General features: G+C 38.0%; 2 protein-coding genes across 2 annotated transcripts; one reads left to right on the top strand and one right to left on the bottom strand.

The window, feature by feature from the left end:
• Positions 1 to 4,320: 4,320 nt before the first annotated feature.
• Positions 4,321 to 5,274, bottom strand: LOC147793711 (uncharacterized). The gene is made up of 3 exons (XM_087121729.1): positions 4,969 to 5,274; positions 4,826 to 4,887; positions 4,321 to 4,730 (listed from the first exon to the last, which is right to left on the bottom strand). Exons 1-3 carry the CDS (start codon positions 5,051 to 5,053, stop codon positions 4,605 to 4,607), a joined length of 273 nt encoding a protein of 90 aa, XP_086977855.1. The 5' UTR covers positions 5,054 to 5,274; the 3' UTR covers positions 4,321 to 4,604.
• Positions 5,275 to 10,904: 5,630 nt separating this feature from the next.
• On the top strand, positions 10,905 to 13,147 carry LOC111787727 (cyclic dof factor 1-like). The gene is made up of 2 exons (XM_023667763.2): positions 10,905 to 11,135; positions 11,672 to 13,147. Exons 1-2 carry the CDS (start codon positions 11,001 to 11,003, stop codon positions 12,881 to 12,883), a joined length of 1,347 nt encoding a protein of 448 aa, XP_023523531.2. The 5' UTR covers positions 10,905 to 11,000; the 3' UTR covers positions 12,884 to 13,147.
• The last annotated feature ends 795 nt before the right edge of the window (positions 13,148 to 13,942 follow it).

Here is a 13,942-nt window from a genome sequence, read left to right as displayed (position 1 = left end):
ATCCTTGAAAAACTCATGTCAAAAGAAATCGTCTAAGACACTCATCTCAGAACGCTCACCTTCACTGTGCACAGGGTAGCTGACTTAGGCCACATGACCCAAGGGGTGGTGAAGAGCTAACATCATGCATCCCCGTAAGGTTGATTTTGAGACATTTTCAATTTTTCTCAGGTAGACGTCATTTTGGTGACAGCCATATGGTATTGTGGAGCGTCCGTCTTGAGTCTTATTGAATCTAAATTTGGTGTGCATTCATATTTCATATGGACAACCTTGACTTTAGAATCGCATACCCAAATTATCTTCAGAATCCCGACTTTTGAGGTTAAGCCCCGAGACCCTTCTTGGCCCTTTGACAAATCTATTTGTGACACTCTTGTCTACTCATTGCCCCTATCTTACTTATGTCTCATTTCCTCTTCAGTGCACACATTATATGGTATGTTGGATGATGTACCATCCTCCTCAATCGCGTCATGACATTCTTTTATATTGGTTCTCACGTGTCCGGATGAACGTCTCTTGAGGGTCACCGCTTTACTTGTCTCGATGTGAGAGTCACAATCTACTCTCTTCATAGCATGGTTGTGACACAGGGCATCCCACCTAGAAGAGAAATTAGGGGGCTCATTATGCACCGTATGGTGGGAGGTTATGGTCACGTAGATTATAGTAGCTTAGTACCTAGTAAACTTTAGTATAGTATCTTCTGGGCATTGGATGTGTAAGGTATGGTCTTCCATGGCCTTAGGGTATGCTTTTGGTGCATAGTTCATTAATAGCCCTAGATTTACTTAAAATTTATGGCATACCCATGCCATGCCTTAAGGTAAGATTGAGCATTTTCTTAGCTCCATTCATGTCATAAATACTTGGAATATCATGTGAGAAGATCTTAATGATGGTATGATCAAAGGAATTACATAAGTTCTCAAAATTCTTAGCCCTAGATAATGGGGCAATGTAGTAATTTTTTACTTAAACCATGGTTCAATCCCCAAACGCGGTCCAATAGTCATGAAAAATAATGAACTCCTAGAAGTCACGATTCAAAATCATGTATAAAATTTCAAGTCATTTGGCGGCTATTAAAGTTGTAGACGGTAGGTAGGTAGTATTGTTCAAGGACATTATGGTCATTTTACCCATATACTTGGTTTAGCTACTTATCCCAAATCATACGTAATTATCTCATAATACTCTTACCATTAAAATTTCATGAGCAGCAGAGTCCATTTAGTAGGTTACTTTAATGTTACTTGAACCTCCTGCAAATCGCTTAGTTTAAGACCTTAACTCACCGTTCCTAGCTTAATTCTTTCCTCATCCTTTAGTTCTTACTTCACTTAAGATTTATCTTGAAATCCAAACGATTATTACAAGTATTTCTTAAGAAAGAGACAAGATTTGCTACTTACACTTGTTTGACGTTTGGGACCTCGTTTCTCGAGCTTTTGATACTCGATTTACTCCAAATTTCTTTGACAGCTTCCTTAAAAAGTTTGTAGGTGTTTAGAAATGTGTATGTTTTTGTAAAGTATGTTGTTTGAGTTTTTATGTGTAATGCAGGTTCTGAAGATTGACGTGTACTCTATAGAGTACGATTTTGAGGAGAGTACTTCTTTAAAGATCACCATACTCAAAATTAAAAATTTTCAAAGTCATGAATCCGACGTATTGGAATCAAGATCCATACACGGAGAAACTTTTTCAAAATCCTTTGTTCCTCTTTCGTTCTCAGATTATCAGATGACATAATTCAATGTCATTTGGTATCAAAACTACGAGCATTCATGGTTCATTCAATTCACCCTATGTTCAAATTATTAAAAACGAGGTTATTAATAATGGTAGAATTTGTGTTTAAATATTAATTAAAAAGTTTTTTAATATATATTTTGTTGAACATAATGGATAATTATTATGCATCTTTCATTAACTATGCTTAAAATTGAAATCCCACCTTAAAAAGTAAGATTAATAATGTTAGCACAAATTGTTCCCTTGAAGCTTTTGTGAATGTGAAAGCTAGTTTAATAATATCTCCCTACCATATTTTCTTTGACCTAAAATAATCATAATATCTTCATCAACCTTTATATATAAATCTATGTCCACAAAAAGAAAAATGAATAAAGAAAGAAAAGGAAATTATGAAGTACACAACTCCGAGCGTCGGCTTTGGCTACCGATACAAGTACCATGCTGTCAACTACTGGTCGTAGGGATTAGATTCGTGTGATGCTTAGATTGTCTCCATTTTCAATTAACTATCAGAAAAGCCTCCTTAACTTTGATAGTAATTCACAACAATCATATTTAAAATAGACCAGAAAGATATAAGTGATAGACAATGATTTCATGAAACATTTGACAAAAACAAAAAAACAAACAACGAGAATGGTACACACCGCCCGTCACACTATGGAAGTGGGTTTCACCCAAAGCATCGAACCAATTCTCACCCATGACTTACGTGAATGAAGTCGTAACAAGGTAGTGTAAGGAAATCTGTGGTTAGATTGAATCCTTGATAGTGTCTAACTATGGAAAAGCACCTACTTCTAACAAAATTGTGCATCCGTTTTTAGTGGTTGTGTTAACGGGTTATCGTGAACAATATGACATGACACGATTGTAAACGGGTTATCGTAACGTGGGGTCATTAGTAGTTGTGTCATGATCAGGTGGGGTCTTGGTGGATACAAAAGAAATTTGCCCATCTTTATGTGTTTAATTGAGTAGCATTCCTGTGTTTAGCTTTTGCATTGAATTTCATCCTCAATTATTGTCCACCTGCACACATCAATTCCAAATCTGCACCTAAATATCATCCTTTCTTTAGATTTCATAGGTAGGGGCTGCATCAATTCCATATTTTGATATCAAAATGAGATACTTATGAATTGGGATCCTTTCTTTAGATTTCATAGGAAAGGATGGATACCGAGCCGTGTGTCAGCGAGGACACTGAGTACCGAAAGGGGGTGGACTCCAGGCGATGTGCCAATGAGAACGTTAGGGTCCAAAGGGGGTAGATTGTGAGATCTCACATCAATTAGAGAGAGGAACAAGTATCAGGGAAGACGCTGGCCCCGAAGGGGGTGGATTGTGAGATCTCATATCGGTTGGAGAGGGGAATGAAGCATTCTTTATAAAGGTGTGGAAACCTCTCCCTTGCAAATGCGTTTTAAAAACCTTGAGCGAAAGTCCGAAAGGGAGAGTCCAAAGAGGACAATATCTGCTAGTGGTGGGCTTGGGTCATTACAAATGTTATCAGAGCTAGACAGCAGGCGATGTGCCAGCGAGAAGGTTGAACTCCAAAGGGGGTGGACACAAGGAGGTGTGCCAGTAAAGACGCTGGGCCCTGAAAGGATGTGGATTGTGAGATCCTACATCGGTTGGGGAGGAGAACAAAACACCCTTGATAAGGATATGGAAACCTCTCCCTAGAAGACGCGTTTTAAAAACATTGAAAGAAAACCGGAAAGAGAAAGCCCATAAAAGACAATATCTACTCACGGTGAGCTTGAGCCGTTAGAGGTGTAATACCAATCTTTTGCTGCTAAATTTTGGAGTGAAATATGTACTCAACTATCCGCATCAAACACTAGAAGATCATATCTTTTCAAGGCACTGAGATATGTCTGTAGAAGGCAAAGCATGAAAGTGAAGTTTCTATGATTATGCTGTTTTCTTTTACGGTAAACACACTGTCATAATGTCTCTATTTCTCCCCCAATCAGCTCCTTTCACATGATTTCTTCTTGTTCACTCCCATCTTCAATTACATTCCAACACAAAGTGCTCTAATTTTCTATTCCCAGAATTGAGGATGTTCTCTAAATTGCCTTGTTACTGTTTATTGATTCAAACGAGCTACATGCTTGTCACTCTAAACTTAACTAAATGGTGATGCATTATGATACTGCTAGAATTCAGGTTGAAATGCTGCCACATACCCCACTTTAACTCCATTTTAGTGCTGCTTTGATACTGAAATTTGTAAGTTTTAAATTGATTGTGGTGGAAATTGGGTATGTAGCACTCAACCAGTACATCCACTTTCTCCACTCACCACAAATCCCTCGAAGTTATATTCAAAATGGTTTGAGGTTCTTATGAAAGAGACCCATTAGCTAAAAAATCTTCCATTTTTGTAAACAGAACACAAAAACTATGCTCTAAAGCTGCTTAAAAGTCAGCATTTTCAGTGTATCTTTTGAAATATTTAAACTAATCCCGAGGATAAGGATGAATGATCCAAGCAACTAGGACAAATCCATTAGCAGATCTTTAAATAAACTAAAACATTCGCACTAAACTCATCAAAGTGACCATTCATTTAAACATCAGTTGGAAGATAGATAGCAAGTTTGATCAAAATAGTGTAAATAAGCTAAGAAGAACACATATGTTTGGTACTCATTTTTCACCTAATCTTATACATCTCTTTACCCTCTTCTTTCCTTAGCCTTTTCAACAACTTAATAGAGTGATGAAGAAGCTCAAACTCTCCTTCCACAATCTTTCATGTTCATATACATATATGATAGATAGATACATACATAAGTAAAAACCAATCAACAATCAACAATCAGCAATCAGCAATCAGCACAGCCTCTAAATTGTGGCCTTGGCGTGTGACGATTGTTGGCTCCAGATCCAGGATAGTCATTGAGTTCCACAGCCATTCTTCCATGGCTCTCTTCTTTCTTTGTTGCACTCACCTGCATAACACAAATGAACAATGTTCTGAAGTTAAGTTGAAAGCTAAGATTTTGAAGGGACATAGAGAATTGGGTTTATGGGTAATTTAAAATACCATGTGGGTATCGCTTGAAACGTGAAGAAATTGATCAGATCCATGCAGGAGGCTGACACTTCCTACAGAAACAGAGCAGAAGCAATTAGTTGATGATAATAAGAAAGAAAGAAGACAATAGTGAGATGATTTATGAGGCTTACTTGAAGTTGGGACAGCATTGGAACAGAGAAGGTTAGAAACTCCCAAGAACACAACAAGTAAACAGAGGAAATTAGTGGAAGTCATTGCAGAAGCAGCTGCTCTCTGCTCTCAAAGGCGATGGCTTGATGGGTGGTTTAGGAAGAGGGGACTCAATTTATACTTGGGTACACATTATGAGTACTCCAAATGAGGTGGTGGGGTGTAATGTGTTATGAGATTGCTACACGAAGAAGTCAAAAGAAAGTGATTGGGAGAAGAACAGATTGTGTTTGGAGAATGAAAGATGAAATGTTGGGAAGTGGAGGGAAAGGGGAAATTATGATGAATTTAAAAGTCAATAGGGTGAGGAAAGTTGGAAGACAGTGTGGGAAAGTGGAGGATGACAGAAGAATGTGTGTTGCACTAATTTATAAGGTCAATGGGTTAGTGGGGATATAATTATAATCATTTGGGTGTGAGCTGGGAATGTTTCAACCAATGTTTGTGTCTTTTATTATATGGGGAGAGGGGTTTGGGGAGCTACAATATCTTACAAGTTTCACTAAATGCCACATGAACTGGCTAGTGGGTTTTGACCCAAATTTGCACCAAACTATGTGGTACTAGTTCTCCCATTACATGTGGGTATTCATGCTATGTAATTGTAAACGTCGGTGTAACAGTCCAATCCCATCGCTAGTACATATTGTCCGCTTTGGCCCGTTACGTATTCTATCAATCTCATGGTTTTCTACACCCTTACAAGAAATGATTTGTTTTCCTCTCCAAACGCTATGGGACCTCGACATAAGACTATAGAGTACTTGTTAAGGGAGAATTGAAGAGTGATGTATGTTTAAATATAGCTCAAATTCGACATGATCAAGTGAAGTTGTGGATAGCAATAATCTCATAGTTATTATTTGTAGAATGTTATTAATTATTAGTTTGTTGTTGTTACTCAAAATCCATCTATGTTTAGGGCTGTGTCGTCTCTTCATAGTTTGTACACGTGGGTTGCATCAATGAATTATTACGAGAATAAATGAAGTTTTTGAAAAAATAGGAGGAAGATCTCGTAAGGATAAGAGTCATAGGGCTAAAGAGATGGTGCCAACCTTAATGAGCTCGTGTTTCCATTTGCTTTATTAGAAAAACTAATTGGACTTATCCTACCTGATTAATGAGTCAAATATGCTGGTTTTACGAGTGTCTAGATTTTAGCTTCATCACTCATATTTAGTTGAAATCCAGCTAAAAAGTTTTTAATGATGTGCCTAATATGTCAAGAAAAAAACACACACACAAAACGTGTGGATACATTAGTCAAAATTGTACAAATATGTTGTGTTTCACTTATTATTATTATTTAAAAAAAAAAAAAAAAAGTGTAATGCGATTTCCCCGTCTTTTCCGCCTCCCCGACTAAATTTAAAAATAGAAAAGAAAATTAATAAAGTGAGAATTGACCTTGGAGAGTCATAATTTAATTAAATTACTAAAGTAAATTCTTCTTTTTCTGTTGACTTTATATTGTATTATATTATATCATATTTTATGGTAAATTTAGGTGCTTCTTTCTTAGAATGAGACGACATTATTCACTAAAAAACCTACCTTACTTTATAATATATTAATTATGTACACTTGCTTATATTAAATTATATTATATTCTATTATATATATAAAGTGGTTTTTTTAATTCTAAAACATAGGATTTTACTTTAATTTCAATAAAAAAAAAATTAAATAAATACAACATTAAAAAGTAAATTAATGCATTTAAAATAATATAAAATATTAGAAGTGTAAGTCCGTTAAGTTGGATTGGATTCAAAAGTTCTTTCAACAAACTCGAAATTTGAGCTTGTTGTTGACCTATTTCTGTTGTTCCCGCATCTTGGACTCGGCCACTAAGACTTGCAACGTCGCATCTCGTCTTGTCATCTCGATTTTCATCGATAGGGTCTATATGTCTTGACATCATCCCGAGTCTCGAGATATCGTCGGCCATCACAACTCGTTCAGTCATGCCATCGAGAACGGGCCCGCGTGTCTCTCATCTCATCGGGACTTCCCGAACATCCATACATTCGGGTTCTATCGATGTATTGGCCCTCTCGTGCCCATGTCATGTCATTTACGGGTACTGTCTCGGATTGCTGGTGTATGTAGCAACCTCCAACATGCGGGCTGAGGCGCAATACTGGCACACCCATGTCCCCCAGTACTGTCCTTGAAAAATCCATTTCAAAGAATGTCGCCCGAGACACTCGTCTTGGCACGCTCGCCCACACTGTGACACCCATATATGCCACAGAGTAACTCACTTAGGCCACATCGCCTAGGGGTGGTGGAGAGCTAACACCATGGAATAAAGTTTACAACCCAGCCTAACTCTCAATTTTTTTATTTTTTTATTTTTTATTTTTTTATTTTTTATTTTTGAGTTGAATGGAGTTGTTTTTTTTTTAATGGTTTAAAAGAATGATACTATGAACAGAGTAGGTTGTGACTCTCATAAATATTATAATAACAACTAAAATCTCATAAATTTCAAAAATCAAACATTCACAATGTAACGCCCCTAATTTTCTTTAACCTAATTAGTGACGTCACCCATGCATACTTATCTCATTAGGCGGAAGCTCATCATAAATAACCTTGAAATAGTCTTTCATAAAAATTCATGAATCCAAAACAAAACCTAAACTCCGAAAATAAACCTTCAATACTGAATTCAAAATAAATCCAAATAAAACGATACTCAATCCTATAACTTAAAACAGTCTAATAAAAGTAAACTCCTAAAAATATCCCGTCTCCAACTTCCATGGTGGCCTCAGCTCCGCCGTCAACCGTACATTGGCGCCTTGCCTTTACCTGAAAAATGTAGGTAGCACGTGGCTTGAGTATTTTATGAAATACTCAGTAAGTCACCCCACTGTTGGGGTTAGGAATGCAAACACATGCAACATATGAGCGGGACCTAACTTTTCATAAACTTTTCATAGCCTTGGGCGCTTTTCTATTCCGAGTAGGGTTGGATGTGTGGTACTCCTTCACACATGGCCCATGTACGTGTACATGAACCCACCAGGCGGGCTCTTAGACGTACCCCCTGGGCCTGACTTGGTCGGGCACAACGTGTTACACTTAGCCGGACACCACAGAACAGAAAAGGGCCCGCATGATATCATGGCGAACATAAATATCGTATTTCATTCTTTCGTATCATAAAGGGGAAGAATCCCGATGCACGTGACATACATATATGCATGAGGTCCCTTAACATATTTAACATGGCATTACATAAGTAGTGCTAACATCGCATTTACGTTTCTTACATCACATGGCATCTCACATGACTTACATTACATGGCATATTACATAAACATTCCAGTTGCATAAACATCTCATGACATGACTCAATAATTCTACGTGTATCTATGGCATCAATCAACATATTCATGGCATACAATACTAACATCTCATTCATGATATAACATAAACAGTCAACAGTCAACACAAGTTCATACGTCACATAACATACACAATCTACGGTCAACACAATCTATACATCACATAATCATATCACATAAAATATGGTGCATGCAGGGGCCACAGGGCACGCACCATCATACAACACGTAGAAAGCTAACTCCAACAGTAAGGTCACTTACCTCGATGGTCTTGGTTGAAGTCACTCACAACGAGCTAATCCCAACGGTTAAATATGTCCTATGATAACCACATAAAAATTTAGAACCTTTCATAAGGTACCCAAGCTAAACCTCATGCTATTTATCAAAATAAACCCTCGACCTAATCTGTCTTTAACGTTTAGGAGCCATACTGACCTCGGATGGTAAAACTAAGGGCAGAAACGGCTTCGGAAGGACCAAAAACCTTGGAATCGATATATTATAGTGATACCGATTCACCAAGCCGAGCTGCCGAGCCGACCAATTAAGCCGCCAAGCTGAGCTGCGGGATTTGACGGAGCCGAGCTGCGGGTTTTGACGGAGCCGAGCCGCCGTACACGTCAAGCCGAGCCGAGAGCACGCGTGCAGAGCCGAGACCAAGGCTGCAGCGCGCGTCCGCGTTGGGCCGAAACGTACAGGGCCCGCGTTCGTTCCGTGGGCTGGTCTAGAGGCCAAACGTGAACCCAACCCGTTTTCCCTCGTCTTCCTTACCCGAAATCTCGCAAAAACCCTAATCGTCGCTGCGCCGCCAACGACGTCGTCACAACCCCGATTCCGACGACGCGACGACACCCCTCGCCTATTCCGACCGACGCGCAATGATATTCAACACTAATAGCCTCGGTCGCTTCTCCCTCCGGCCACTCACCGAAGAAAATCCAGCGAACCACCTCACACGTTTTTCTTGGCTAACCCTCTCAATTTTTTCCGTACTCAGACACCCTCGAAAACCCTAAACGTTTGGAGAGCACCTTGCTAGAAATCATACCTTTTCCAGCGACAATAAATGCGGCATAATATCCTTTCGTTTTGGCAGCAAAAATAAAATCTTAGCATAAAATGTAAAATAAATAAAACAAAAATTCGAATCCTTACCCACAATGTATGACGCATCACTAATATTGGTTACAAACGTCAAAATATTCTTAATTTTCATAATAATCTTAAAAGTGATGTATGATAGGGTTGGGTTATAACTTTATTTTTGGATTATCGGGTTGACCCAACCTACGAACCGATTTAAATTCAATTTTCGAGTCATATAAATACAAATGGGTTTGATGGTCAAGTAATAATAATAATAAAAAAATGGTAAGCAATTTAGTTGAAGGATTATCAAACCAATGGACTCCATAATTGGGCTTTAGGATCAGATCTTTCTCAACAGTCCGAAGCCCATTATATATCAAATTTAGGCCCAAATTCAGGCCCACGTGGATAAACAAGTTTGCTTTACAATGATTTCTTATTAAAATGCCAATTAACCTTGCATAAAAAGTAATTAACAATTACATTACAATTAAATTGAATTAAAAATTAATATACGTAAAATAAGAAAGAAAAAAAAAAAACCATTGACCCATATTTTTTCTCAAAACAAAAATAATTTAAAATTGAGAAGTCAAAATTTGACATCACAAAATTCTTCTTTTTCTTAAAAGAAGGAATTTATTTGGAAAAATTCATTCACTATTTTAATATTCACTTTTCCTCCAATTGAAGTTTTTTTTTTTTTTTTTAGTTAAAAAAAAAAAGAATATTTGGATATTGATTAAAAAAAATACTTTATTGAAATGCATGCATTCAAACATTCTGAGTCAACGTCATATGTTGACTTCATAAACCTTGTCTATGTATATGTTGACTTTTAGAGCAAGGAATTTTAAGAAAAAAACACACACTTCATTGACAAGTACTACGACAATTATATCTTATATATAGTTCCACGAGTTAAGATCAATTACATTATTCGTTAGTGATGCTTATTTAACTTTAGAGTTTGAAGCTCTCTAAGATCTTGCGCCGAGCGATATGAAAAATTCTTGTTTGAATGAGGGATGGAGTGAGATTTTTCTCTGTTAACTAAACAAGATTGGATAACAAAGAGATTATATTCTCATGCTACTGTACCCTAATTACTTTTTGTTCATTAATATAAATATCTACGTGGCACAGAAAAAAAAATTGTAAATATATATATAAAAGGAATTTTTGTTTAGCAAGCTCAAAAAATAAAATATAAATAAAAAAAAAGGACAATTAAACCATGAAAATCCAACCAAATAACAAAGGTCCACGTGGAAGGCGGCAGCCAAACTAGTAGGGCATCGCATCGGGTGCACCAACTTTTGGTACACCCGAGAATCAGAAAATGGAAGAAAATCTTTTGTGTCCACATAAACTTATGGCTCACAATCAAATACACTCGCTGACGTGGCACCCACCTCTTTTAACGGATTCATCGTCAAACTTCCCCCTCTTAACACTCCCAAAAATCCCTTCTTTCCTTCAACTTCCAACTCTTCTCCTTCTTCTTCTTCCTCTTCTTCCTCCTCCTCAAACCAATCATGTTCGATTCTTCCAAGGACCCTTCCTTTACACTTTTCGGCCGCAAAATCCCACTTTCCGACGACGGAGAGCCACCGCCGATTCATTCCCACGCCCACGACTCCCCTTCTGACAAAGATACACCACCCGGAAAGGTACAGGGTTGCCCTACACACACAGGACGCCGTAAACTTCCATGGCTCTTCTCTTATATTTTAATCCAACTCCTACCCACTTCACCAAATGGGTATACAAATTTTGGGTCGTTCTTACTTTTTCACTTCCGTTTCTGCTTCCTCTGTGCTTCTCAAAAAAAAAAAAACCCTCTTTTTTTCTTCCTCTGCTTTAACTTTTTGGTTGTTCATGAATCCTTTGAGTCTTTCTTTTTTCATTCTATCATGTTTTTCTTTGGTTATACTGTTAGGAACTGATCATTTCCTTTTGGGGAAAATTCAACTTTTTGGCCTATGCTGAATTCTTCTCTTCCTCTGTTTTTTTCTCAATCAGTTTTCCAATCATTGACAGAAAAAAGTTACTAATTTACTCGAAAGGGAAAAAGGGTTTTTCTCAAATGTTAACCTTTGTTCTATCTCAATTGGGTTTTCAACGATGAACCAAACAGTAACTGGATTGGTTTAATTTCTTCATTTTTTATGGATCATAAAATTTTGTCTCTGTTTCTGGATTTCAGGAATCAACGGTAGATGATGATGATGATGAGAAAACTGTTGATGATTCAGATGATTCGATAAATCTAGACGCAGGGGAGGAAGTTAGCGTGAATCCCAAAACGCCGTCTATTGATGAAGAAGAAGCTGCGAACCCCATTAATGGAAAACCAGAAAGTGAAAACTCCAATTCAGAGAAAACCCTGAAGAAGCCGGATAAATTGCTTCCATGTCCTCGATGCAAGAGTATGGAGACCAAGTTCTGTTACTACAATAATTATAATGTCAATCAACCTCGCCATTTTTGTAAAGCTTGTCAAAGATACTGGACCGCCGGCGGCACCATGAGGAACGTGCCGGTCGGAGCTGGTCGTCGTAAGAGTAAAAACTCTGCTTCTTATTACCGTCACATCACAATCTCTGAGGCTCTTGATGCTGCTCGAATCGAGCCTCCAAATGGAACCGACAAACCAAAATTCATCTGCAACAATGGTAGAGTCCTGAGTTTCAATATGGAGTCACAGAATTCTGACCCCATGGTGCGCTCTGTTTTGAACCTTGCGGAAAACAGAGTTTTGAGTAATGGGGTGAAAAAGTTTGAAGAAAAAGGATCTGAAGTGTGTGATAAAAGCTCGAATTTGTCATCTATGGCAGTTCAAAGTTCATCAGAATCTCATACACAGAAAATCAATGGCTTCCCATCTCAACTTTCATGTCTTTCTGGTGTCCCATGGCCTTTTGTTTGGAATTCATCCGTTCCTCCACCAGCCTTTTGCCCACCAGGATTTCCCTCCTTAACGTTTGTTCCAGCAGCTGCGTGGAACTGTGGAGCTCCAGGACCATGGAACACGACATGGTTTTCGCCACAAGCTTCCTCTGCAGAGAAATCTCTCTGTTCTGACACGAAAGCTTCTTCAACACTGGGAAAGCATCAAAGAGACAACGAAATAGCCAAAGAAGAAGGGATTTCAAGTAAAGAGGAGGGTTTAAAGCAGAGAAATGGATATGTTTTGACCCCAAAAACATTAAGGATTGATGACCCAAGTGAGGCAGCTAAAAGTTCCATATGGGCAACACTTGGTATAAAGAATGAATCAATCACCGGAGGAAAAAATCTGTTCAAAACCTTCCAACCCAAGGGCCATGAGAAGCCTCATATTGCTGAAACCTCCTCAGTCTTACAGGCCAACCCAGCAGCCTTGTCGAGATCACTCGTCTTCCACGAGAGCTCTTGAGCGTCGTCGTCGTCCACCTTGATTCAGAGGGAGTTAGAATTGGCTAACCTTAGCTGTGATGAGCCAATCTAGTATTAAGAAATGCAGTTTATATTACATTATTTGCCTGATTTACATAGCCACGCTGATTGCTGAGCTTGTTGTTATTCACGTTGTAATGTAAATATAGATATGTAAAATACTGACATAGATTGCAGAAGCAAAAGAAGAATTTGTTGTTTATGTTTGTTGCTGTTATTGCCTTAAAAAAAGTTATCTTTTTTCTGTGTTTGAGTGCATTTTTATGAGTTGATCATAACCTCAGACAGCCACACTTGTCACTGCAGAGAGTATCTTCCTAAAAGCTAAAAAATTTAATGTCAAAAAGGCTCAAAAAGCAATTATAAGCAACAAAAGGCGATTCTAGTGTGTGGCTTTATGTAGCTCCAAACCTCCAAAAGTTCTTATCCCAACAGCTGTAACAGGATAAGCTTCAAAAAGCAGCAGCTGCAGACAGTTTAAGCTTTTCTCTTGGACTACTTTTTCATGTTCTTCTTACATCCAACGCTTCTCATTTAACAAGTTCAAGGGCTGCCTGCTATGATGTAATACGTGGTGTGGAAACGAGAAAAAGTGGGATTTGAAATGGTTTTAGTTGAAAAGAAAGTAAGGCAGAGACTATAAATGCAGGGGGTGGGGGGGAAAAGTTAGCACACGAGTCTGTTTAGACAGAGAATGAAAGATGCCTAATGAATTATGGCAAAGGGAGAAAAAGAGTGAGATATTTAGAAGGGTAGAGGCAAATGTTAGCCACAATTTTATTGTATAAAAAGATTAGCTAGCTGTTCAAATGGGTCCCAAATGCATATAGTGCCATGTATCCTTTTTGGACTTTGTCTCTTGCTTTTGCTTTCTACCTTTTGCGACTTTATCCGATTTATTTCGATCTCTAATCTTTTAATTCGTGGATATCGTCCATCACTATCAGATATTGTTCTCTTTGAACTTTTTTTTCTCGGCTTCCCTTCAAAATTAAAAAACGTAACTACTAGAGACAAGTTTCCACCCCCTTATAAGATA

Source organism: Cucurbita pepo, chromosome 2, assembly GCF_057944985.1.
Source record: "Cucurbita pepo subsp. pepo isolate OVF chromosome 2, ASM5794498v1, whole genome shotgun sequence".
Classification (NCBI taxonomy): Eukaryota; Viridiplantae; Streptophyta; class Magnoliopsida; order Cucurbitales; family Cucurbitaceae; genus Cucurbita; species Cucurbita pepo.
Note: the sequence above shows the minus strand (reverse complement) of the source record. Positions and strands in the feature narration are given on the sequence as shown.